This window comes from Oncorhynchus masou, chromosome 29 (genome assembly GCF_036934945.1).
Source record: "Oncorhynchus masou masou isolate Uvic2021 chromosome 29, UVic_Omas_1.1, whole genome shotgun sequence".
In the NCBI taxonomy this organism is placed as follows: Eukaryota; Metazoa; Chordata; class Actinopteri; order Salmoniformes; family Salmonidae; genus Oncorhynchus; species Oncorhynchus masou.
In genome coordinates, this window is record NC_088240.1 from 29,828,392 (window position 1) to 29,856,025 (window position 27,634).

General features: G+C 46.6%; 1 protein-coding gene across 19 annotated transcripts in view; it reads right to left on the reverse strand.

The window, feature by feature from the left end:
* LOC135519299 (CLIP-associating protein 1-B-like) overlaps window positions 1-27,634 on the reverse strand; it is a 91,748-nt gene that overhangs the window by 21,649 nt on the left and 42,465 nt on the right. For 13 of the 19 annotated variants that reach the window (XM_064944446.1, XM_064944461.1, XM_064944456.1 and 10 more), the window contains exons 8-19: window positions 27,494-27,564; window positions 7,367-7,590; window positions 7,174-7,266; window positions 6,901-7,046; window positions 6,305-6,440; window positions 6,015-6,085; window positions 5,847-5,906; window positions 5,031-5,108; window positions 3,399-3,566; window positions 2,854-2,900; window positions 2,567-2,740; window positions 176-202 (exon numbers count right to left, since the gene is read on the reverse strand). In XM_064944446.1, coding sequence (XP_064800518.1) covers window positions 176-202; window positions 2,567-2,740; window positions 2,854-2,900; window positions 3,399-3,566; window positions 5,031-5,108; window positions 5,847-5,906; window positions 6,015-6,085; window positions 6,305-6,440; window positions 6,901-7,046; window positions 7,174-7,266; window positions 7,367-7,590; window positions 27,494-27,564 — 1,295 coding nt within the window. Of the gene's footprint in view, window positions 1-175; window positions 203-2,566; window positions 2,741-2,853; window positions 2,901-3,398; window positions 3,567-5,030; window positions 5,109-5,846; window positions 5,907-6,014; window positions 6,086-6,304; window positions 6,441-6,900; window positions 7,047-7,173; window positions 7,267-7,366; window positions 7,591-24,561; window positions 24,815-27,493; window positions 27,565-27,634 lie in introns of those variants that run through there. The other 6 variants (XM_064944450.1, XM_064944462.1, XM_064944459.1 and 3 more) reach the window with 2 other exon arrangements.

The window sequence follows — 27,634 nt, forward strand, 5'->3', positions numbered from 1 at the left end:
TATTACCGTATTGGTCAAACATGCAGACCTACCAGATATACCAGACGAAGAGGTCAGAATGATGTAGCAGTGCACTATGGGTTAAGTTAGTGTGTAGACAACACGGAAAAGAGGACAGACAGAAGGGAGGGGGGCCAGTCCCCCACAGACAAGGAACACAAATACACAATCTTACCAGTATCTATTTTACCGGGTGTGCCATCTTTTGAGCATAAAGCAAAGCGGAGGGGGGGGGCAAGTGGAGGAAGAGGTATAGAGTTAGACATCAGTACCAGTTAGGCAGGAGAGAGAGAGAGGAGAGAGAGAGAGACAGAGGAGGGGTGGGGAAGGAGAGAGATAGTGGTGACAGAGAGAGGCAGGAGTGAAAAAGGGAGAGAAAGAGAGGTGAGTGAGCGGGAGAAAGAGGTCTCATTGGTAATGTACAGTACCACTCCACAGGGACGTGTTAGGGCAAGAACAGAGGGACAGCATCTGGATTGCAGCACGCTTCAGTATAATTATGCACCAATTTTATTTTTTTGGGGGGGGTGGGTTGTTCATTATTAATTATCACAATCTTAAATATTGACAAAGGTCAGTAGCCATAACTTAGAGTGAATATAGGCAGCCATTTGTCATGTTTAGTTTAATTAGTATACAGACAAAACTTCTGGCCTTTTTGTATGTTTCTCTTCAGAGCACAGCTTAACGATGTCTTACTTACAACATCACATGAATTAACATATCCACTCTGGCCATAAAAACCAGTGGTTTTCAGATTAATATTTCTTCTAAATAACGTAATTAAGACATCGTGGAGACTTTGAGAAATGACTGTTCCAGAACTGACATCCTGTGACCATGACATTTTGAAATATAGCCTGGTGTGGTGTGTGTGGGGTAGTTACGGCCTGGCATAGATGGACCTGGGGAGGGTAGTGTGTGTGGGGTAGTTAGGGCCTGGCATAGATGGACCTGGGGAGGGTAGTGTGTGTGGGGTAGTTAGGGCCTGGCATAGATGGACCTGGGGAGGGTAGTGTGTGTGGGGTAGTTAGGGCCTGGCATAGATGGACCTGGGGAGGGTAGTGTGTGTGGGGTAGTTAGGGCCTGGCATAGATGGACCTGGGGAAGGTAGTGTGTGTGGGGTAGTTAGGGCCTGGCATAGATGGACCTGGGGAGGGTAGTGTGTGTGGGGTAGTTAGGGCCTGGCATAGATGGACCTGGGGAGGGTAGTGTGTGTGGGGTAGTTAGGGCCTGGCATAGATGGACCTGGGGAGGGTAGTGTGTGTGGGGTAGTTAGGGCCTGGCATAGATGGACCTGGGGTAGTTAGGGCCTGGCATAGATGGACCTGGGGAGGGGGGAGGGTAGTGTGTGTAGGGGAGTTAGGGCCTGTCATAGATGGACCTGGGGAGGGGGGGGGGAAGTGTGTGTGGGGTAGTTAGGGCCTGGCATAGATGGACCTGGGGAGGGGGAGGGTAGTGTGTGTAGGGGAGTTAGGGCCTGGCATAGATGGACCTGGGGAAGGTAGTGTGTGTGGGGTAGTTAGGGCCTGGCATAGATGGACCTGGGGAGGGTAGTGTGTGTGGGGTAGTTAGGGCCTGGCATAGATGGACCTGGGGAGGGTAGTGTGTGTGGGGTAGTTAGGGCCTGGCATAGATGGACCTGGGGAGGGTAGTGTGTGTGGGGTAGTTAGGGCCTGGCATAGATGGACCTGGGGAGGGTAGTGTGTGTGGGGTAGTTAGGGCCTGGCATAGATGGACCTGGGGAGGGTAGTGTGTGTGGGGTAGTTAGGGCCTGGCATAGATGGACCTGGGGAGGGTAGTGTGTGTGGGGTAGTTAGGGCCTGGCATAGATGGACCTGGGGAGGGGGAGGGTAGTGTGTGTGGGGTAGTTAGGGCCTGGCATAGATGGACCTGGGGAGGGGGGAGGGTAGTGTGTGTGGGGTAGTTAGGGCCTGGCATAGATGGACCTGGGGAGGGGGGAGGGTAGTGTGTGTGGGGTAGTTAGGGCCTGGCATAGATGGACCTGGGGAGGGTAGTGTGTGTGGGGTAGTTAGGGCCTGGCATAGATGGACCTGGGGAGGGGGAGGGTAGTGTGTGTGGGGTAGTTAGGGCCTGTCATAGATGGACCTGGGGAGGGTGTGTGGGGTAGTTAGGGCCTGGCATAGATGGACCTGGGGAGGGGGGGGAAGTGTGTGTGGGGTAGTTAGGGCCTGGCATAGATGGACCTGGGGAGGGTAGTGTGTGTGGGGTAGTTAGGGCTTGGCATAGATGGACCTGGGGAGGGGGGGGTAGTTAGGGCTTGGCATAGATGGACCTGGGGAGGGGGGGGTAGTTAGGGCCTGTCATAGATGGACCTGGGGAGGGTGTGTGGGGTAGTTAGGGCCTGGCATAGATGGACCTGGGGAGTGGGGGGGTAAGTGTGTGGACCTGGGGTAGTTAGGGCCTGGCATAGATGGACCTGGGGAGGGTAGTGTGTGTGGGGTAGTTAGGGCTTGGCATAGATGGACCTGGGGAGGGGGGGGGGGGTAGTTAGGGCCTGGCATAGATGGACCTGGGGAGGGGGGGGGGGTAGTGTGTGTTTTACCTAGTGAGGCGTAGGAGCCTGGGGGCAGGGCAGCTGCTGAGCTGAAGGGAGAAGCGGAGGGCACGGTGATCAGGCGTGACTTGGCGCTGGCCGCGGCGTTCACGTCGACATCACTACGGGAACGCTGAAGGGAACCGCCGGAGTTGGAGTTCACCCTGGAACTCACCATCTTACCTGCCATGGGGGTGAGGTTGAAATATCAACTGATTATAAAAACATATAAAATGGTGACATGGAATAAACCACACACTTTGAGAAATTAAAATGTATTTTAGTAGTACTCTTACCCCTTGTCATGCTGCCTCCTATGGCACTCTTGACAGACAGGGGCCGGCTGAGACAGAAGGAAACACCACCATGAGGTTAACAAACAGATTTATGACAAACAGCCCAGCATCGCTGTGCATCAAACTGTCAAAGCAAGACAAAGTCAGAGGCACAGGACATTAGTACAGGGCTCGGACCCTCTGGTGATGAGGCAGAAAAAACATCCTCAGTCTTAAGAGTAAAATGACATCACTCTGTCCAAATCCCAACCCCGGTCTCATCATAACAAACACTGTGCTGGTGAATCATGGTATATGCGATCAATGGTCAACAAGCAGAGGAGGATGATTAAACTGGATCAACCAATAAAATCACTCCCAGTGGTTTCCTAATCTGATAATAATTGCTGTGCATGAGGTAGACATATCCATTAGTGCCATCTTCAAATCAATGTTAAATACCCTTTAAATCTCTTTCCACACATCGATATGAATCATGGCAACATTTCACAGAAATGGAGGAAAGGGTGGATGGATGGCGGGAGGAAGGAGAGGGGATATCTTACTTGAGGCTCTCCTGTGAGGAGGAGGATGAGCGGTCTGATTGGGGGAGAGACACGACACTGTCAGAACTCTTCAGGTGAGACTGCAGAGCCTTCTGATAGGTTGACTCCAGGGCCTGGAACAGATGCTCCGCCTCCCGGCTGTAGTGGCCATGGAAACCCCAATAACACCTATGGGTGAGGGAGGGGGGAGACAAAGTCAGAGGTCACATGAAGGTCACAGACGTCACAGCCCCTTGTTTAAGTAGATGAACATAACTGTCAGCACATGACTCATACGACAGCACACCTGACTCTGAATAAACTACATGACCAAAGGTATGTGGACACCTGATTTTAGAATGAAATGTTCTAAAAGCATGGGCACTAATATGGAGTTGGTCCCCCTTTGCTGCTGTAATAGCCTCCACTCTTCTGGGAAGACTTTCCACTAGATGTTGGAACATTGCTGCGGAGTCTTCCATTCAGCCACAAGAGCATTAGTAAGGTCGGGCATTGATGTTGGGTGATGAGGCCTGGCTCGCAGTCTGTGTTCCAATTCATCCCAAAGGTGTTTGATGGGGTTACGCTCAGGGCTCTGTGCAGGCCAGTCAAGTTCTTCCAAACCCGATCTTGGCAAAACTTTCTGCATGGACCTCGCTTTGTGCACGGGGGCATTGTCATGCTGAAACAGAAAATGGCCATCCCCAAACTGTTGCCACAAAGTTGGAAGCACAGAATCGTCTAGAATGTCATTGTATGCTATAGCGTTAAGATTTCCCTTCACTGGAACTAAGGGGCCCAAACCATGAAAAACAGCCTCAGACCATTATTCCTCCTCCACCAAACTTTACGGTTTGCACTATGCATTCGGGCAGATAGCGTTCGTCTGGCATCGCCAAACCAGATTCGTCTGTCGGACTGCCAGATGGTGAAGCGTGATTCATCACGCCAGAGAACGCGTTTCCACTGCTCCAGAGTCCAATTGCGGCAAGCTTTACACCACTCCAGCCAACGCATGGCATTGCGTGTGGCAAATGTTGCAACCGAGAACAGATGATTTTTTTAAGCACTACACACTTCAGCACTCGGTGGTCCCATTCCGTGAGCTTGTGTGGCCTACCACTTCACGGCTGAGCCGTTGTTGCTTCTGGATGTTTCCACTTCACAATATCAGCACTTACAGTTGACTGGGGCAGATCTAGCAGGGCCAAAATTTGACAAACTGGCTTGTTGGAATGGTGGCATCCTATGACGGTGCCACGTTGAAAGTCACTGAGCTCTTCAGTAAGGCCATTCTACTGCCAATGTTTGTCTATGGAGATTGCATGGATGTATGCTCGATTCTATACACATGTCAGCAACGGGTGTGGCTGAAATAGCCGAACCTACTCATTTGAATGAGTGTCCACATACTTTTGTATATATACTGCAAATCACCGCTGGAGAAAGTGACATATGAAACAATGCTTTGTAAAGAAAAATCCAGATGCATTAATACTTTTTCAAATGATCACTAGTAGTAAAATCAGAGACACAGACAGACGGCATATTATTCCATATCGTCATCCACTTGTGTCGGCCGTGAACTGCTAAGACTTGAAGACAAATTCTGACTCATTTACAAAAATAAACAACCCCCCCAAAAAAACTTACTTTCTCGCGACCGATCTGGCCTCTGAGTCAGCATCATGGATCCCTTTCTTGATGGTTTCAGTCAGAACAGCCACGTGCCTGGTGGGGTAGTAGGGAAACATGACAGAGACAACTTCAGGTACAGCAGCCAGGAAACCACAACTACACCAATGGAGAGGACACACAGACTTCCTCATTTCCCCGGAGACTTCAGTATACACTCCTCTGTTCTTCTCTTCTCCACTCTCCTTCTCCACGGGGGGAAAGTGACCACATAGCACGCTTTCTACGTGCTTTTTAAAATCTCAGCAGGGTTGTGGTGGCAACCACTGGGGACGCTCCGTCGAGATTCTGATGGTGATGGCTTGCTCCAGCCCTCCAGCATCATCAATTTAACTAGGGATCATCAGTCGCCCAGTCAACCAACACCCAACTACTTACAGTAAATGTCACACGGCAGAGAGTAGAAGAGAAGTGAGGAGAGAGGAGAGTAAGCGCAGCACCAACAGGAAATGTGAATTATTATGTGGATTATAATTAAATGGATATTTTCATAGGGGTAGATATGATTTTCGTAAGGGAAATTTCTAAGTGAAAATTATGAACTTCAGAAGCCTTTTTAAACCTCAAATACATTACATGTTTTAAATATCCTGCATTGCAGTTCTCCTGCAACAGGGAGATCAAATTAAGATCCGACATCTGTACACAAACACAAATACAGGTTGGATCCTGAGCAGAAAAGCAGACAAGCATGCTACAGTCTGTTGTTAGTGTTTAAGTCCTGGATAAATAGTATTAGCATGCAGGGTGAATGCTGAAAGGGTGTGTGTTTACCTCTCCAGTGTGTGTGTCTGCCACTCCAGTAATAACAGCTCTAAGAACTCATAACTGCGCCTGCAGAGAGAAGACATGATGAGAGTTAACACATTATAAGGGAAACCTCAGGAAAAGCTAGAAGATTTTCACACAAAGTAATATCACACAGAAAGTCAGAGTCGTTACCTTCGGACGGCCACTGATTTGGACGTGCAGTTACTAGTGATGATGGGGATGAGACGTGAGTAGTGTGTGTGCTGGAAGTGAAGAGGAGGTCCCAGACATCATCCAATACAGCTTATTTCACACCTCCCAGTGTCTTAACAACATTTTGCAACTAGACATCATTCCAACTGAATAATAAATACATCAGGAAATTATTTATTTTACAGTAGAAAATGCAGGAATCACACTCATCCACTGTCGGTCACTGACATGTATGATTGCCCGTACATATGTGCCCGTTCAGTACTCACCCTGAGGATGAGACGTATGGCTGCCATGCCAGACGTGGCCATCACCTTGGCACTGTTGGGCACCAGGTTGAGCAGTGTGGGCATCAGGGTCTCTGCACAGTGGTCAAACTTGTTTCCCAGCAACGTGGACAGGTATCTGAAGAGGAGATGGCAGAGATTCAAGACATCAAATCAATAATCCGTTTTTTAAATCTCCACAGATACATTTGTTTTGAGGCTCTAGACTAGTGTACTCATACTTAGATATGAAGCAGTAGCCGCCTACAAGTTGTCCAGACTCAGAGTGGTTAACTGTCAGTCAGTGATGTGCTCCTAATGTGGTAGTGATGATGAGCGATAGAGCGGAGAATCAAGATCCACATATAAAGAGTATCCGTGTTGATGGACTGACAGACCAGGCGAGACCAGGTCGCTTTCCTCATGTTAACTGAGGCATTTCACTGAGCTGCTACACCTCTAAATCATCTCTCTGGTCAACCTTTACTCAACCCGAGTCTGAGATATCACCTCTTGGAACATATAGGTTCAACAGTGTAGTTAACTCTACTTGGTGTGGAAGACTGAGGTTGAAAGCGGTTTTGTCTGCAGGTCCTTACCCCAGTGTGATGCAGGCCTCTCGTACCACCTGGGACCTCAGGTCTTTCGCTGACAGCTTGAGAGGGGCCTCCAGCAGACGGAGCTGCTGAGGGAAACTATCATAGTCCAGGGCTCCAGCCACGAGCAGAGAACGCACCTTCTTCAGCTAGAAAAAAAAGGAAACGCAAAGAACTATAATACGCTACAAACATTGTGTCTTACTGCAAGAATTTACAGTACGAGGTGCTGAAAGGTTCATTTAGAGACTGATCATTTGTGTGTGTGGTCCTTACGGCGACGACTCTGTGCTCCCAGTCGTTTTTGTCGTCAGATAGAACCTCCCGAACCTTGGAGAGATTGTCCTCCATATCTCTGTTGGAGTGGATCTGAAGATGTACAGAAAGACAAGGACACGAGTCAGACTGGGGTTGATGGCAATTCAAACTGTAAACCCACACGCACGTCGTGCCTATCTGTGCAGGTTACCTGGATAGTAGGAACCTCTTCAAAAGCCTTGATGAAGTCCTCCTCATCAACAGCACCTGCAGCAGCATCTTTAGCAGAGATCTTGCCGGGTCCGGTGGCAGAGCTGGGCCTGCGGACAGAAGCCGCAGCTACAGCCCTCCTACCACTGGGGGGCGCCTTGGAGGACGATGCAGAGGAGGAGGACCGGCCCCCGTCCACAGAGTCCTCATCATCAAAGTTCTTATCTGCCAGGGGAGAGTGAGAAGAAGTGGTGTCCATCCATTTTGATGTCATATTCTCTGCATTTGCGACCATGTTCATTAGGACACACCACAAGGAACCGAAAACAAGCATTTTCTATTGGACAGCTACCCCAGTACGTCCCAGTTTCACTCGGTTTTCTGACAGTTTTCTAATGTTTTGTGCCTACGGAAGACTAGGATTTCTGGAACACCAGGGAATTTATTGAAAGTTCCCATAATTTTGCTACCCGACTGAAGACGACACTGTTCTTTGTGCTGAGAGTGTGCATGCCTGAACCCAGCCATCTGCAGTGCTGAGTGAGTGTAGCTGGCCCATGTCATCTGCAGTGCTGAGTGAGTGTAGCTGGCCCATGTCATCTGCAGTGCTGAGTGAGTGTAGCTGGCCCATGTCATCTGCAGTGCTGAGTGAGTGTAGCTGGCCCATGTCATCTGCAGTGCTGAGCTGATGTGCAGTGCTGAGCTGTAGCCCATGTCATCTGCAGTGCTGAGCGAGTGTAGCTATGCCCATGTCATCTGCAGTGCTGAGCGAGTGTAGCTGGCCCATCATCTGCAGTGCTGATCTGCCCATGTGCTGCTGAGCGAGTGTAGCTGGCCCATGTCATCTGCAGTGCTGAGCGAGTGTAGCTTGCCCATGTCATCTGCAGTGCTGAGCGAGTGTAGCTAGCCCATGTCATCTGCAGTGCTGAGCGAGTGTAGCTAGCCCATGTCATCTGCAGTGCTGAGCGAGTGTAGCTGGCCCATGTCATCTGCAGTGCTGAGCGAGTGTAGCTGGCCCATGTCATCTGCAGTGCTGAGCGAGTGTAGCTGGCCCATGTCATCTGCAGTGCTGAGCGAGTGTAGTCTCTGCAGTGCCCATGTCATCATCTGCAGTGCTGAGCCCATGTCATCTGCAGTGCTGAGCTGTAGCCCATGTCATCTGTGCAGTGCTGATGTCATCTGCAGTGCTGAGCTGGCCCCATGTCATCTGCAGTGCTGAGCGAGTGTAGCTGGCCCATGTCATCTGCAGTGCTGAGCGAGCTGGCCCATGTCATCTGCAGTGCTGAGCTGTAGCCCATGTCATCTGCAGTGCTGAGCAAGTGTAGCTGGCCCATGTCATCTGCAGTGCTGAGCGAGTGTAGCTGGCCCATGTCATCTGCATCTGCATGTCATCTGCTGCTGAGCGAGTGTAGCTGGCCCATGTCATCTGCAGTGCTGAGCGAGTGTAGCTGGCCCATGTCATCTGCAGTGCTGAGTGAGTGTAGCTGGCCCATGTCATCTGCAGTGCTGAGTGAGTGTAGCTGGCCCATGTCATCTGCAGTGCTGAGTGAGTGTAGCTGGCCCATGTCATCTGCAGTGCTGAGTGAGTGTAGCTAGCCCATGTCATCTGCAGTGCTGAGTGAGTGTAGCTAGCCCATGTCATCTGCAGTGCTGAGTGTAGCTAGCCCATGTCATCTGCAGTGCTGAGTGAGTGTAGCTAGCCCATGTCATCTGCAGTGCTGAGTGAGTGTAGCTAGCCCATGTCATCTGCAGTGCTGAGTGAGTGTAGCTAGCCCAGTCATCTGCAGTGCTGAGTGTAGCTAGCCCATGTCATCTGCAGTGCTGAGCCCATGTCATCTGCAGTGCTGAGTGAGTGTAGCTAGCCCATGTCATGCTGCATCTGTGCTGTCATCTGCAGTGCTGAGTGAGTGTAGCTAGCCCATGTCATCTGCAGTGCTGAGTGAGTGTAGCTAGCCCATGTCATCTGCAGTGCTGAGTGAGTGTAGCTAGCCCATGTCATCTGCAGTGCTGAGTGAGTGTAGCTAGCCCATGTCATCTGCAGTGCTGAGTGAGTGTAGCTAGCCCATGTCATCTGCAGTGCTGAGTGAGTGTAGCTAGCCCATGTCATCTGCAGTGCTGCTGAGTGAGTGTAGCTAGCCCATGTCATCTGCAGTGCTGAGTGAGTGTAGCTAGCCCATGTCATCTGCAGTGCTGAGTGAGTGTAGCTAGCCCATGTCATCTGCAGTGCTGAGTGAGTGTAGCTAGCCCATGTCATCTGCAGTGCTGAGTGAGTGTAGCTAGCCCATGTCATCTGCAGTGCTGAGTGAGTGTAGCTAGCCCATGTCATCTGCAGTGCTGAGTGAGTGTAGCTAGCCCATGTCATCTGCAGTGCTGAGTGAGTGTAGCTAGCCCATGTCATCTGCAGTGCTGAGTGTAGCTAGCCCATGTCATCTGGATTGTCACTGTTACACAAATACAAGCCGTTCTGTCACCTCTCCAGTTTTCCAGTTTACACGAGGGATTATGAATACAGGGAAAATATGATCCGGGAGATATGCCTCGACCAAGCCAGCATTATTTTAGAGCAGGCATCAATATAATAATAATTTAACAAGTGTAGCGCTTTTCATTACAGAAAATAATCTCAAAGCTATATGTCTCAGCACGTAAAACAAATGCCCACAATTGACAATAATAAACCATTTTTAGGAACAAACCAAACATACAATAGGCCATCAGAGTCTGAACTAATATAGGCTGGTCTGTACAAATCACAATAGTAGTGATCATTCTGAAAGATAGCAAAACAAGACACCACTCACACTAAAAGACAAATAGCTCCATAAACAAAGCAACAGGCACAGACAGAAACGCCCCGTTCACCACTCCGATTTTCCTCCATGTCCCCCTCATCCTCCTCTCACAACCCTCCATCCCTCCATTAGACTTCTAACCTGGAATTACCATGAAACTGATACATCTATCAGAGACAGAGAGACAGACAGACAGACAGAGACAGAGAGAGACATTTAGAAAGGCAGATCAATTGGGGGAGAGAGGAGGAAAACATTAGTAGAAATGTCGGTAGATAGTGTGAGAGGAATGGTGGAGAGAGAGAGAGAAAAACACCACAGGAAGAGATAATAGCAGCAGGTTCTTACAGGCACAGATCTTCTTACACACCAGCTTCCTCAGCAGCATGATTTATGGCACACTCACTAAAGATTTCCCCAACCAGGCTTCTGCATCAACAGTGTGTGTGTGTGTGTCTGCATGACGCGTGCAGCTCTGATGACACGGTGCTAGACCAGCTTAAGCCCTTCTGGCCAAGGGTTAGCTGTCAAAAACAGCAGTGTGTGTGTGTGTGTGTGTGCAGCAGGAGGATACTGGCAGCTCCTGCAGTGCCAGCATGGTGTGACATGTCCATAGGGACACTGACTCTCGACCACAGAGAGGGGGGGAGGGGCCAGCACCTGTGATGTCATCTCAGACCAATCATTGTTTATACAGGGCGTTGGGTGAGGAAAAACCAAAGAAACCTAGCCTGGTGGTCATTGGTCCTGGACAAACACTGTTTACAGTCCCACCGCTGTTATTTACACTGCATAAATGCATAGGAATGACATGTAAATTAATTATTTGCACTGTGTTTGGCGCCGCACCATAACACTATGAGAGCTCAACATTATGTTGGCTTTATTGTCCCCTGAAACCTGGTTAGCATGCTGTGAAACGCAGTAATCACACTGTCACCATCTCACCCACCCAGAGATAAGAAGCTTTGGTTCCAACACAACAAAATTCATCACGGATGAAATGATACATAGTTTGTCCCTTGAGTCTCACTGTATCCATCCACTTTTCATTTATCTGGAGAAAGGTGGTGAACATGAAGCACATAGTGGTGGTATAAAACATCTCTCTCATGTATACATACTCACTGCAGTGCTTTATTACTTGGACAGTGAGGATACACTAGTTATTAACCCCCGGCTCTCCAGTGAATTGTGTGTTGAGTGTGGGGGCTAGCATTATCGTTATGAGAAAATAGTCAACACCGTGAGGACTGAGATTAGCATTATTGTACCAAAGACATCAGGAGGAGACCGCAGCATGTGAAAAGGCTCAATCCTAATGTCAGCTTCGTCCAACGACGTCTATCTTATTGATGGCGCACTTTCCATTTGCTTTCCACTGAGGCCAGTAACATGACGATACCAGAGACAGGGAGGGGACTGCCGCATGTGGGATGGATCAATCCTTTGCTAGCAGTAATGTCATTGAGTGAGCATCTTCCATCTGTTTTTTTTTTACTGATCGTTAAATTATCTGCAGAGAGGTATTAGAGAGCTGAAATAGAAACATTCCTTGAGACAAGATCCATGATGAATTTCACAGAATTTGAGCACAAGACTTATGAGATAACCCGAGGTAAATACCAGCTCTAAACAGCAAGGCAATTAACCGAAACACCTTTAGTGAAAGAGCAAAACACGATGATGCATTTAGTTTATTGATCAGAGCAGTCAGAGCAGCACTTGATCAAACGCTGACACAAATGTCGAGCTGATTTATACACACATAGGGACCAATTAACAAAGCCTGCAGAGACACGCGACTGACACACATGCCCTACGGGAACACACACACACACGCATCTTGCCAACTCTGGGGGCAGTAGCCTGATTGTTAGCTGGGTGCTTGGTGCCTGTGGCAGAGCAGGGGTCGTGTTCGTGATCCACATGGCTCGATGAGATCATGCCTGCTCTGTCCAGTGATATGATTACTGTAAGCTGGACAGTCCTGTATGTAGCCTACTGTGTGCCCTGTATGTGGGCTACTGTATAAATGTGCAGAGTGTTACATATTTCCTGTGCTGAACTCTCAAAGGAAGAGAGTGGTGTAGCAGACAGGTAAGTTCATAAGTGTCATTGATGATAGAGGAAGTATAATAGGTGATAATGTCATGGAGAGAGGTTGTCCTCTCTGGCTCCCTCTGCTGGTTGAGGTGAAACACTGCATTATATGCCCCCATAGAGACACATTCACATCATTGTTCGGCCCGATCTATCTTCATAGGAAGTTGTCTGACTGTGGTCTGTATCCTTCAGGAAGTTCAGCGGTTCAAGTGTCCGCCGCACTGCAACAGTCTCTGACTGGGTTCCAAATGGCACCCTATTTCCGATGTAGTTAAATAAAGGTTAAATAAAAATAAATAAAAAGTATTGCAATATATTTACATTTTTTTTTTTTTTTTACCTTTATATAACTAGGCAAGTCAGTTATGAACAAATTCTTATTTACAGTGTTGGCCCACCCCGGCCAAACCCAGACAACGCTGGGCCAATTGTGCTCCGCCCTCTGGGACTCCCAATCACGGCCGGATGTGATGCAGCCTGGATTCGAACCAGGTACTGTAGTGATGCCTCTTGCACTGAGATGCAGTGCCTTAGACCGCTGCACCACTTGGGAGCCCCCTAATAGGGGATAGGGTGTCATTTAGGATGCATCCTCTCTCTTCCACTGTTAAACATCCCAAACAGCACTGACCCCATTCTGACTGCTGTTGGAATCTAGCTATAAAACAATATTGTGCAGGAAATTGCTAGCTAGAGCCAGACAACTACATGGAAGAGAAAATAAGCCAGGCGAGACAGTTCAGAAGGACCAAAATAGCTCACAGTTCTCAGACTTCAGGAATGTTACTGAAACTTGGTTGACAATGTACTGTTCTGAACAGAGTTCTAAAGATAGAGAGAGGAGATGGAGGAAACAGAGAGAAGAGAGAGAATGGAGAAACAAAGATAGGATGATGAAGGTAGAGAGAGGGGGAAGTGATTGCCCTGCCAAGATAAACTGGTTCTTATGACATTCTCTGAGAGGACTAATGAGGTAATGGTGGGCCATTCTCATGTTATGATTACTGTAAGGCCAGCATGACAAAAACTGTCATAAGAACTCACTGAGGGTGACTGTCATAAGCACAGAGTACAGCACACTACATAATGTGTCCACTAGCTGCAGGCCCCAGCGACTGCAGAAGCAGATGAGAATTCTAATTTCACTCCCCACCCAGCATCCTAACTACAGTGCAGGAAGCACTGGTAGTCCCTGGGCCACAGATTCATATTTGGGGGATTTTTTTAACTCACGAGATGCTTTTCTTCTGTCTGTCCTAAACTGCGGGAGAGACTAAAGACAACCTGACACAATATATTTTATTTAGCTCCTCCCAGGCCAGATTCTCCTGTCCTGTTCTGACTGTGTCAGGCTCCAGGTGCTCTGAGCACTCAGCTAATCTGGAGGGGGGAAGTTGATTGTGCTGTCTTGGCATGGCAATGACCATAGGAGTTCGCTATACAGCACAAACAGATCTGGGACCAAGTCTACGGGAAAGTGTCATTCTGATTTCACCAACTCATTCCCACAGGTTGGACTGTCAGTCTGCGAACCTGACACTCTAGCCAGCAGTTTAGAGAAGTATGAGGGCTAGAGGCTAATGGTTCAGCACAAATAGCAATGTCATTACAGTGATATCTCAAAATGTTGACGACTACAAAGAGCAAACAGGGACTACTCAGCCAAAACACTCTCCCCATCCCTCGCTTCTCTTAGGCACACAAACATGCATACACATTGTATACACACATATACAGTTGAAGTCGGAAATTTACATACACCTTAACCAAATACATTTAAACTCAGTTTTTCACAATTCCTGACATTTAATCCAAGTAAAAATTTCCTGTTTTAGGTCAGTGAGGATCACCACTTTATTTTAAGAATGTGAAAATGTCAGAATAATAGTAAAGATAATGATTTATTTAATCTTATATTTCTTTCATCATATTCCCAGTTGGTCAGAAGTTTACATACACTCAATTAGTATTTGGTAGCATTGCCTTTAAATTGTTTAACTTGGGCTTTGTGATGGCCACTCCAATACCTTGACTTGTTGACCTTAAGTCATTTTGCCACAACTTTGGAAGTATGCTTGGGGCCATTGTCCATTTGGAAGACCCATTTGCGACCAAGCTTTAACTTCCTGACTGATGTCTTGAGATGTTGCTTCAATAGAGCCACATAATTTTTCTGCCTCATGATGTCATCTATTTTGTGAAGTGCACACGTCTGTCCTGCAGCCAAGCACCCCCACAACATGATGCGGTCACCCCCATGTTTCACGGTTGGGATGGTGTTCTTCGGCTTGCAAGCCTCCCCCTTTTATCCACCAAACATAACGATGGTCATTATGGCCAAACAGTTCTATTTTTGTTTCATCAGACCAGAGGACATTTCTCCAAAAAGCACAATCTTTGTCCCCATGTGCAGTTGCAAACCGTAGTCTGGCTTTTTTATGGCGGTTTTGGAGCTGCCTGAGCTGCTTTCAGTTTATGTCGATATAGGACTCATTTTACTGTGGATATAGATACTTTGTACCCGTTTGTTTCCTCTAGCATCTTCACAAGGTCCTGTGCTGTTGTTCTGGGATTGAATTTAATTTCTAGCACCAAAGTATGTTCATCTCTTGGAGACAAAATGCATCTCCTTCCTGAGCGGTATGACAGCTGCGTGGTCCCATGGTGTTTATACCTGCACACTATTGTTTGTACAGATGAACATGGTACCTTCAGGCATTTGGAAATAGCTCCCAAGGATGAACCAGACGTGTAGAGGTCTACAATTTTTTTTCTGCGGTCTTGGCTGATTTCTTTCGATTTTCCCATGATGTCAGGCAAAGAGGCACTGAGTTTGAAGGTAGGCCTTGAAATACATCCACAGGTCCACCTCCAATTGACTCAAATTATGTCAATTAGCCTATCAGAAGCTTCTAAAGCCATGACATCATTTTCAGGAATTTCCCAAGCTGTTTAAAGGCAGTCAACTTAGTGTATGTAAACTTCTGACCCACTGGAATTGTGATACAGTGAATTAAGTGAAATAATCTATAAACAATTGTTGGAAAAATTACTTGTGTCATGCACAAAGTAGATGTCCTTACCGACTTGCCAAAACCATAGTTTGTTAACAAGAAATGTGTGGAGTGGTTGAAAATGACTCTAACCTAAGTGTATGTAAACATCCGACTTCAACTGTACCTCATGCAGCACTGAATAATAATAACCATGACTAAAGCGTTTGACAATTTTCTTCCCTATAATGCAGAGATTTGAAATACATGTGAATCTAATATTGGGACTAGAAAAAGAGAGGGGGAAGAAGAGAATAGAGTTCTCTTTCTTGATATCATTCCTTGATAGCCCGCTATGGGAGGAGCTCACATTCACTCTGTTGCAATGGTAAAGTAACCATAGAACAGCTGTGACAAACCACTGAGACTCTTGGTTGAGCCTGTGTCACAGAGGACCAGAGCTATTCTGCCTGGTCAAACTCTGCCTGCTCAGCCAATTATAAGAGAGCACAAAAACTCTCCACTCCTTTCAATAAGAAACCACGGTTCATTAATGATGGCCCTTCTGTGCTTGACATTACCTATTCATTAATTTTAGCCTAACTGGGTGTTAGACTGCCAACAAAGTAAAACTGCTGTCCTCCGGAAGGTAGACTAATTCTGTCCCCAAGGAGCTGCCATCCCAGTGGGATCTCTCCTACTTAAGGGCCATGATTGGTGATTGCCAACATGGTTGCTAGGGTGAGCAGACAGGAATGAGCAACCACTGAAAAAGAGCAGAGGCAAAGTATTCATCCTAAAGTGTGGCCAAGTAAAGGGTAAATGTTTAGTGCTGTAGACGAGACTGTGGTAACGTCAACAGAGTGCTGGCTCTCATCGTAAAGTACATACATCTCCTCTGCTTAAGAAACGCAAGTAAAGGCCTCTGACATTTTCAACCTCTCCCTGACCCAGTATGTAATACCTACATAGTTCAAGCAGACCACCATAGTCCTTGTGCACAAGAACGCCAAGGTAACATGTCTAGATGACATGTTATGGCCCCGTTGCACTCACATCTGTAGCCATGAAATGCCTTGAAAGGCTGGTCATGGCTCACATCAACACTATCATCCCAGACATCCTGGACTCACTCCAATTTGCATACCGCCCCAACAGCAGTCTCCTCTGAACAGTTGATGTTGATATGTGTCTGTTACTTGAACTCTGTGAAGTATTTATTTGGGCTGCAATCTGAGGGGCAGTTATACTAATGAACTTATCCTCTGCAGAAGAGGTAACTCTGGGTCTTCCTTACCTGTGGAGGTCCTCATGAGAGACAGTTTCATCATAGCGCTTGATGGTTTTTGAGACTGCTAAATTTTCCGGACTGACCGATCTTCATGTCTTAAAGTAATGATGGACTGTCGTTTCTCTTTGCTTATTTGAGCTGTTCTTGCCATAATATGGACTTGGGCTTTTACCAAATAGGGCTATCATCTGTATACCTACCTTGTCACAACACAACTGATTGTCTCAAACGCATTAAGGAAATTAATTCCACAAATTAACTTTTAACTATGCACACCTGTTAATTGAAATGCATTCCAGTGGACTACCTCATGAAGCTGGTTGAGAGAATGTCAAGAGTGGGCAAAGCTGTCATCAAGGCAAAGGGTGGCTACTTTGAAGTATCTCAAATATAGTTTGATTTAACACTTTTTTGGTTACTACATGATTCCATGTGTGTTATTTCATAACTCTACAATGTAGAAAATAATAAAATGAAGAAAAAAAACCTGAATGAGTAAACAGACGTCTCACAAGTCCTCAACTGGCAGCTTCATTAAATAGTACCCGCAAAACACCAGTCTCAAAGTCAACAGTGAAGTGGTGACTTCGTGATGCTCGTCTTCTAGGCAGAGTTCCTCTGTCCGTGTCTGTGTTATTTGCCCATCTTAATATTTTATTTTTATTGGCCAGTCTGAGATATGGCTGTTTCTTTGCAACTCTGCCTAGAAGGCCAGCATCCCGGAGTCGCCTCTTCACTGTTGACCTTGAGACTGGTGTTCTGCGGGTACTATTTAATGAAGCTGCCAGTTGAGGACTTGTGAGACGTCTGTTTCTCAAACTAAACACTAATGTACTTGTCCTCTTGTTCAGTTGTGCACCGGGGCCTCCCACTCCTCTTTATTTTCTGGTTAGGGCCAGTTTGCGCTGTTCTGTGAAAGGAATAGTACACAGCATTGTACGAGATCTTCAGTTTCTTGGCAATATCTTGCATGGAAAAGCCTTCATTTCTCAGAACAAGACTATACTGACGAGTTTCAGAAGAAAGTTCTTTGTTTCTGGCCATTTTGAGCCTGTAATTGAACCCACAAATGCTCATGCTCCAGATACTCAACTAGTCTAAAGGTCAGTTTTATTGGTTAGTTAATCAGAACAACAGTTCCAGCTGTGCAGGGTTTTCTAATGATCAATTAGCCTTTTAAAATGATAAACTTGGATTAGCTAAAACAACGTGCCATTGGAACACAGGAGTGATGGCTGGTGATAATGGGCCTCTCTACGCCTATGTAGATATTCCATTTAAAAAATCTGCTATTTCCAGATACAATAGTAATTTACAACATTAACCATGTCTTCACAGTATTTCTGATCAATTTGTTGTTTTTTAAATTGACAAAAAAGTGATTTTCTTTCAAAAACAAGGACATTTCTAAGTGACCCCAAACTTAATGGTAGTGTTGTTGTTTTTCTAAGACACCCCCCCTCTTTTCGGAACTAAAAAACATTGTTTTTACAGGTTTTTCTTTTGTTGCATGTATTTCTACACACATTTTACATACATGGCACTTCTTTTTTTTTTTTTTGCACCAACTCTTTAGACTCATCACATACACTGCTGTTAATGTTTATTATCTATCCTGTTGCCTAGTCACTTTAACCCTCCCTATGTGTACATATCTACCTCAATGACCTGTATATCCCAGCACATAGACTCGGTACAGGTACCCTGTGTATATAGAAGTTATTTATTCCTCGTGTTTTTACTTTTCTATTATCTCTCTCTGCATTATGGGGAAGGGCCGTAAGAAAGCATTTCACTGTTAGTCTACACCGGTTGTTTACAAAGCATGTGACAAATAAAATGTTATTAGCAGGTTGTGTACTACTGTCATGAGGTCACCTATCAATTCTACCGTTGTCCCCTGAAACAGGGCAAAACTAGCTTAACTGTGCTCCTCTCAAATATGTGTGTTTTAGTGTTGTAATAGGGATTTGGGGGGAGCAGAAATGAATTTCCAATGTAACAGCTGGACAAAAAAGACAGACTGACTGGGGCTACAGAGCAGGCAACAGCATCCTAACAGTCAGGGTTAGGGGAAATGCTTAGTTATCTCTTCAAGTCCAGACAACATAGAATTTATTCTGAACCATGACATTCGCAAAAAGCATTCAACAGAAAAGATAAGGCCAGGCCTAGTTCAGACCGGGCAGTAGACAGAGCTTGGGTTCAGACTCTGCTATGACAAATGTGACACTAAAAGGGCAGATCTGAAAAGGGGGGGGGGGGGACACAGGCTCTAAAATACCATGGACAGAAAACAAACAATGGCCATTTTGGGGGGAAATGTTATCACAGCACAGAGACACATTTGTACTGTGAGACACACTGCAGCCATTTCAATGGCCTGGGCTATATGACCTCATTATAACTAAACACACAGAAGTCAAACTTCACAGTTGCCAGTCTCTCTGCTTCACTCTCTCCCTTGCTCTCTCTCTCTCTCTCCCTTGCTCTCTCTCTCTCTCTCCCTTGCTCTCTCTCTCCCTTGCTCTCTCTCTCTCTCTCCCTTGCTCTCTCTCTCTCTCTCCCTTGCTCTCTCTCCCTTGCTCTCTCTCTCTCTCTCCCTTGCTCTCTCTCTCTCTCTCTTGCTCTCTCTCTCTCCCTTGCTCTCTCCCTTGCTCTCTCTCTCCCTTGCCTCGCTTGCCCTTGCTCTCTCTCTCCCTTGCTCTCTCTCTCCTCTCCCTTGCTCTCTCTCCCTCTCCCTTGCTCTCTCTCCCTCTCCCTTGCTCTCTCTCCCTCTCCCCTTGCTCTCTCTCCCTCTCTCCCTTGCTCTCTCTCCCTCTCCCCTTGCTCTCTCTCCCTCTCCCCCTTGCTCTCTCTCCCTGCTCTCTTGCTCTCTCTCTCTCCCTTGCTCTCTCTCTCTCTTGCTCTCTCCCCTTGCTCTCTCTCTCTCTCTCCTCTTGCTCTCTCTCTCTCCCTTGCTCTCTCTCTCTCTCCTTGCTCTCTCTCTCCCTTGCTCTCTCTCTCTCTCCCTTGCTCTCTCTCTCTCTCTCCCTTGCTCTCTCTCTCTCTCTCTGGCTCTCTCTCTCTCTCTCCCTTGCTCTCTCTCTCTCTCTCCCTTGCTCTCTCTCTCTCTCTTGCTCTCTCTCTCTCTCTCCCTTGCTCTCTCTCTCTCTCCCTTGCTCTCTCTCTCTCTCTCCCTTGCTCTCTCTCTCTCTCTCCCTTGCTCTCTCTCTCTCTCTCCCTTGCTCTCTCTCTCTCTCCCTTGCTCTCTCTCTCTCTCTCCCTTGCTCTCTCTCTCTCTCTCTTGCTCTCTCTCTCTCCCTTGCTCTCTCTCTCTCCCTTGCTCTCTCTCTCTCTCCCCTTGCTCTCTCTCTCTCTCTTGCTCTCTCTCTCTCTCTCTCTCCCTTGCTCTCTCTCTCTCCTTGCTCTCTCTCTCTCTCCCCCTTGCTCTCTCTCTCTCTCTCTCGGTTTCTCTCTCTCTCTCTCCCTTGCTCTCTCTCTCTCCCTTGCTCTCTCTCTCTCTCTCTTGCTCTCTCTCTCTCTCTCTCCCTTGCTCTCTCTCTCTCTCTCCCCTTGCTCTCTCTCTCTCTCTCTCCCTTGCTCTCTCTCTCTCTCTCTCTCACTTGCTCTCTCTCTCTCTCTCTCCCTCCTCTCTGCTCTCTCTCTCTCTCTCTCTCCCTTGCTCTCTCTCTCTCTCCCCTTGCTCTCTCTCTCTCTCTCCCTTGCTCTCTCTCTCTCTCCCCTTGCTCTCTCTCTCTCTCTCCCTTGCTCTCTCTCTCTCTCCCTTGCTCTCTCTCTCTCTCTCCCTCTTGCTCCCTTGCTCTCTCTCTCTCCCCTTGCTCTCTCTCTCTCTCCTCCCTTGCTCTCTCTCTCTCCCTTGCTCTCTCTCTCTCCCTTGCTCTCTCTCCCTTGCTCTCTCTCTCTCTCCCTTGCTCTCTCTCTCTCTCCCTTGCTCTCTCTCCGTCTGTCCATCTACAGAGGAGCATATAGTTCTAATGACAAGTCAATCAAAAAGGTTGAGATGAAAGACAGCAGCGATCTATCTGTCAGTGAGGAAGGCCATACAGCAGGGTGAAGGGCAACGTCAGTTAACCCAACACTGATAGAACTTTGAGATATCCCCCGGGTCTATGGCAAGACAGACAGTGATAGATCATGGATATTCTGTCACTGGTACTTCTATGGTTGTAGCAAGGGCAGTAAGAGGGGTCAGTGCATCAACTTTTCACCTAGGGGTCTGACTGGCACAGCCCTAGCTTCAGCAACATAACGCAGTGAAATTATAGTCCTAGCGTTCTTTGTATAATACCCTTCTATGTTCATCTCATCTGTTAGGCTGCGGCCGGATATATATCTTATAATTTGTCTCATGCACCCCCCTACTGTCAAAGGCATTCATGTCCCGTTATCTCCCTGTAGGAAGCATAAATATGACTGTAGTGGCAGCAGAGCAGAGTTCAGCTAATGACATTCAACAGCTAGTTAATGTGACTGTCTTAGGGCTCCAATAGTTAACGTGCAACTGAATTAAGGACTCAGAGCTTCATTTATTTCTGATGGCAGAGAGGTGATGATACGAAGGCAATGAGGCCGTATGTTCTGTATCAGAAGCCATTTCCTCTGAGCAGGCAGCAGAGGGATGAGCCGAGGAAGAGAGAGAGCCACAGTGCATTGACTGCTGCTGTTAAGACTGTACACGTAGCAACTGCTTGTTTTGCATTTGAGACACACAAGTCACATCACACACAGTCCGATCAAATGAACACTGAAGCCGGGAGAGATTTTTGAAAACCAACACTGTTACAGCAGACAACAACAAACATACTTGATGAAAACTGTCTGAAAAACAGATTAGTAGGCCAAGCAAAAACCCAGTTGGTAACATGCACTGACTGTTTTCCCTGATGGGTGGCAAACCTTTAGTTAAGCTTTGGCAGAGCCGCCTATGCCCTGGCAAGTAGGTCCTGTAACCCTTACACAAACCTCAAAGACATCCATTCATTCATTACAAGGTCCACGTGGGCAGATGGCTATTCACAGAATCCACTTGGTTGGCACCCTCATGGACAGAGAATGAAGTGGACAACAGGGACATTCACACAGTTGGTTTATGGTAAGTGATTTCAGTCTCGCTTACTCGGTCTCTGGAATCAAAAACATAATACATCATTCAAGATCCATCTTATCAAAACCAACAGTTGTATCTCTTATCTAATGAACAACATGCATGTCCATATTTATGATTCACATTTCCCAACAACAGTGATATGATAGTCTTTGAGAGAATAAAAGCCATAACAAATAGTTGGTTTGAATGAACAGAGCTTCACTCTGTCCTTGAACTCTCTTTTATCCCTGTGGACACATAGGCTACTTCTCTTACATACTAGCACTGGCATTTGGAAGTCGATGAATGGGTACAGGTTATTCTCACCAGGCCTCTGGTGTTTCGTCCACCCTTCACACACACACACACACACACACACACACACACACACACACACACACACACACACACACACACACACACACACACATCCTGTCACTGTTCCTTTAAGTTTTGGGGTGGTTGTTACCTCGTACCCCTGCCCATCGACTCGGCACTCCCCGTATATAGCCATGTTATTTTTTACTCGTTACTGTTATTCACTGTTTATTTATTCCTTGTGTCACTATTTCAATTGTTTTAATCTTTAACTTGAATTGTTGGAACAGGACCTGTCAGTAAGCGCTTTACTTTTAGTCTACACCTGTTGTTTACAAAGCATGTAACATTTGATTGATTTGATTTGGTTGTCGTGGTAACAACAGGTCATGTGCATAAAAACCACTTCAGAGGAACATAAATCTGATCCAAGCGTCCAGACAGAGGTTGCATATGGAGGATCGGCTTTTGTATTAGGATTCAGATCCACATATGGAGGTGGTATAAATCGGAAGTCAAAAGATCAGATTGCCTGTGTACATCTAATCTTCTCATTTCACCATAATATTGACCAACCCCGTCTGAAATTCCTAGCAGCTTTCAGCTCTCTGTCACAACAGACAAGATGGATTCTTCCAGGGAGGACCGAGGATCAACTGTGTGGTTATGTATTGCCCGGCCGTAGTCTAGCGTGTCTGACAGAGAAAGCTTTGATCAAAAAGCTGCTGGATGAAAATATGAGCTAAGCTTCTCCTTCCAAATATCTTCTGAATCAGGGAACAAACACAAAGCTTTCCCGACAGGGCAAAAAGCAACATGACCTGATGCATGACAGCCACCGCATGAAGTTACTCAGTCACAAACACGCACTTCAACCTGCCGTCTTCCGTCACCACAGGGAGGAAAGACAGAGAGCGCGGTGGGCCATCTTACATGAGCAGGTCAACGCACCAGGTCCAACACCGTCAGACTCAGCACAAAACCGACTGAACTCTAGGTGTTTACATAACAGTACAGCTATTAACAGACTCTCTTCAAAGGGCTCGCCACAGGGATTTCACAGTTTGCGTCGCGTTCCAGAAATTCCGCCGCAGAAAAGTAAGTAGAACTACGCAGAGACCAACGCAAACGAAGCTCCGTCGAATCCGTTGCGTAGACCGTGTGGAGCACTTAACACTTCTTTATGCTGCACAGAGCTGCAGCATCCAGTGTGTGTGTGTGTGTCGCAGCTTGCACCGTGCAATCCTCAGTGTGTGATGTAATTAAAAGGCTTTCTTTTGAATCCTAATTCCATCTCTGGTCTTTGTTACCCGTCTCTTCCACTCCTTTAAATGTCCCTTTCAAGAACCTTACACACACACACACACACACACACACACACACACACACACACACACACACACACACTGAAGGCTGCTAACACAGCGCGCCCAGTCAGCACCACAACACTAGCAGTAGAAGGTGAGGAGTGTGACTCATTATAACAGGTACATGGTCTTAACTGTGACAACAAGGCAACAACTGGTGTTCTGCTTCCTCAGAGCTGAGCCTTGTGGGAAAGACAAGCAGGCCATCTTCAGTCTGCAGTGTTTAATATAACACACACACACCCACAGGACCGTGTAGGAGACAAACAGTCTTAACATGAGCTAACGTACCATGGAACCCCAAGGATTTAACACAACAAGGATGCTTTCTAACCAAAGCACCAGCTGACACATTATAATTCCAGCATAATTCACAGTGACTTGGCTCAGGCCCAACACCCAGGCATAGTTATTAATAACACCCCAATGAGAGCCATCCTTCAGTCCTCTCACTGCATTATGTATATGACTTCTAGAAATGTCCTGCAACAAAAATAAACAAAAGATGTTTTACACAGACGTCACAAAGTGTTGGGGGCACTGCAGCCTCCTGTTGTGAAGAGGGAGAGGGACATCTTGGAGGAGACCTCAATAAGAGATCTTTACCTGAGGTAGGCTATTAAACACATGTTAGTTAAAGTGCCCTCAACACTGCTTATTGAACAGCATGATCTGAGGTTAGGCACAGGTACAGTGAGATTGAGCCGTGACCGACGACGCAGCATCGCCAAAACAGCAGAACCCAACAACAGACTCGTGAAGCAGCAGGCTGAGGGGGCGAAACAGTTCCTACATTAAAACTGCAGGGAGGCAAAGAGGCGTGAAACACAATGTTTGAAATGTTAGCAGTGTGATATAGGCTATATAAAACTACACACCAAAACAGTGGTCTGTTTTATCATAATAACAACTCCCAGAGTCAGAATGGCTCACATAGTAAAAAACAACAAATCCTTCTCTAATCAAAGTGCTGGAATACAACAGCCCATCGTCTGGACAATGTGAACTGAGCATACAATCTCAAACTGGTACATTGTCTCATAAGAAAGACACAAAATAAATAGGAAAAGGGTGAATATGATTTTCTCTCCCTTGCAGAACACTGCCCCCCCCCCAGTAACAACTCTAAATAGGCCAGGAGAAAGATGGAAGGAAAAGCTCTAGAACCATTAGCACCTGAACCAGAGTCCAGTGTGTTCTGCCCTTGACATTAAAGAGTCCAGTCCATTCATGCTCTTACCTTCCCCGGTTGTCATAGTGCAAAGCCTTCCTTCCTTCCACGCAGAGAGAAGAGTGAACAGTCAGGGAGAATGTTGCTTTACGTCTGCGTGTGTCTCTCTCCCTCTCCCTGTTCTCCTCTCTCCATCCCCTCCCTTTCCTTCATCCTGTTCTAGTCTTGTGACTACTGCACCCGATACCGTTGCCATACCTCTCCCTCACCAGAACAAGAGGCTCAGGCTGCAGTGGCCCCCTCATTTTGCAGAGGAGTAACATTTGGGCTTTCAGCTGAAAAACATTTCTCCTACCACTTTGGCATGAGATTTAACAGAGACCTCATGGAGGGTGAACATACAGTACGACAAGCAGCACAAACTGAGTCAATAGATGGCTGCTCTGTCTGGATCTTTATCTCATAAGTGTATCATCAACAGTACCTAGAAGCCTTCTGCAAGAGTCATCTGGAGAGTTAGACCAAATCACAATGTGGCAATGTGACATCACCGTACGTTATTATGAGATTCCAGGCCACAATCAGAAAGCAGCCAAGCGCCCTACATATCACAACCTTTCACCTCTCGAGGAGGCAAGCCCAGTGCTGACACCTCAGGAGTCAGGACAGTCCAAACAACATATTCCATCATCTCTCTATCCAAGGATGATTCATTGCTAAAGCTCCTATTTCATGTCAACTGAACTGGAGCATGGTCTACTTGCAGCATATGTATGCCCTTTTGGGGAATACAGATTACGACTAGAGATATAGATGAAATTCAATAGGTTTCTGAAGTGTACTCTTGTGGAGGGAGATACTGTATACGTTTTCCTCCTGACAGTAGAAGAAGTACTCAGTCTCCTTGCTCCAACCAAACTGGCCCAGGGAGAGGGAGACAAATGTTTGGGCATGCAATTCAGAACATTATTTATAACGACTCCAACAAACAATCAATGCCCTTTCCTTTGGTTTCAGTCCATTAGCCACATTTCTACTGTGTTCCTTTGGGGTGATACAGCTGGTTGAGGAGAGGCTGAGGTTAATATCGTCCGAAGGAAAGGAACAGCTACTCCTTCAGTTCACTGACTAGCTGAGAGCATTCTGACCCCAATCTGTGTCTCCAGGCAACGGCTAGCGGGCCCACACTACGCTGCACAGCACAGGGCCATGGCAGTACACATTAGAACACATTGCAACAACAACAAGCATCTCTTATTGGCCAAGTTCAGGTAGTCCCTCCCGGTTTCAGTCTGTTTGGTGCATAATTAATATGACCCAAGTCTTTACAACAAAAAGGCCCTCATTACATGTTGTGTTCTGTTGACTGCACTCCTGTCCTCTGCTATTTACGTACCCACAGAAACTATTTCCCTCAGAGTGGAGAGCTGAGCTCCTTGTTGCAAGCTAAGGGGAAAATCTTAGTCATCGCCTAATTTGAGCAGAAGCGTTAGGGGAGAATAAATGACAGCGCCAAGTACATAATGAACAGTTTAATAAGTGTCATGGAATGAATCATCTATTACTTTTCCTTTTCCAATGAAAATGTCATCAAAAAGTAATCTGGAAATATGAGTTTAAATATTGAGGGGGTGAAGCAACAAAGCACTTACACCGAGAGAGGTGTCCTTGAACGGTTTCCTCCCTTTGTAAAGTTGGACTTCGATCAACACTGAGCAAAAGCAGACATGGTGGATTGTTAATGCTGTGATGCAACAATAAAACAGAAAACGTATGGTTAACTTAAATATAATATATTTACTGGGCTACTTCTCAGGGTGGTTAGATTGCCATGATAGATGTGTTGTCTCTCAGTAAAGTCCATAGTAATTGTCCTTGAGGGAGAAGTTACTGAGGGCATGGAAAATAGTTCCTAAATGCTGAGCAGCTTCCACAGTTCTCCTCAGCTCAGCCATTCTACCTGTCCTGCAGACAAACACTACACCCAGTCAGCTAGAATGTGAAGGAGTCAGCGAGCCATTGCCCATGACACTGCAAAGAGAACTCACAGCTCTGCTTGTACACCGACAGTGAACACTGAAATTTCTATGAAACACACAAGGACAGTCTTAGGCGCACACATGCACACACTGCGGGAATGCGACATCTGAGGCCCAGAGGAGCCTGCCCTCCTGTGGGGAAACTCCTCCACTCAGGCCGCAGGATATCCGTCTGGCCATCAGGCGTCCTCTCACCAACACACTGGCATGACGGCTGAGTGGACCTAACATGGGCAGGAGACAGCCAGGCCACAAAGGTGCGAACAGTAAGGGGGAGGAAGGCGAGGATGGAAAACAAGTGGTGAGTGAGGGGGAAGAGAGAAAGCTGAGGAACGATTGAGGAGTGAGTGAGAATACAACCGTAGGAGAGAGGAACTCCATTTCTAAGCATAGCTGCTGGCCTAGTTCTCTCACACAGATGAGAACAACAAAAACTAAGACAGACAAACAGAAGTGGTGCATTATCTGTTTATCCCTGTTCCAAATCCTAGCCACATGTTTCTACAAGTACAAAAGGACATTAGTGACTGATATTTTCTTGTTTTGCCAAATCTCAAGTGGCACTTCCTGCTTTTGGTCGAAAAAAAGCATAAACTTAAAAAAGAGATAAGTAAAGACTATGAGCTCCAGTTGTGTTGTGTTTAATTCCCTCAGCCCAAATCAAAATGTGCCTAAATATCCAGCCTACGGAGACAGAGTCACGTGTAAGACAGAGAGAGAGATGGGGTAGATCTCCTCATTGCCATCACTGCAGAGCCCTATAGCTTCATGAGAAACTGCTTTCAGCTTAGTCAACATCAGTCAATAACACTGTATTTGGAGTCCTTCAAATAGTTCCAGAAACTAGAAGCGCATACAAAATACACAGGAACAGGAACGAGAGAGGAACACAGGAAGTAATCATAGACAAACACCTTGAGAAGCCATGGTAATAACCATGAATCAACAGCTGCATCACTCACCTGAACCTGAGGATGGGATCATGTTCCCAGATCTTTGGACTTCATCAAATCGGCTGAAGATTACATTCAACCTGCAAATAGAGAGTTAGAGCGTTATATTCAACCACAAGATGAGTTACAGAGGGTTATATTCAACCTAAG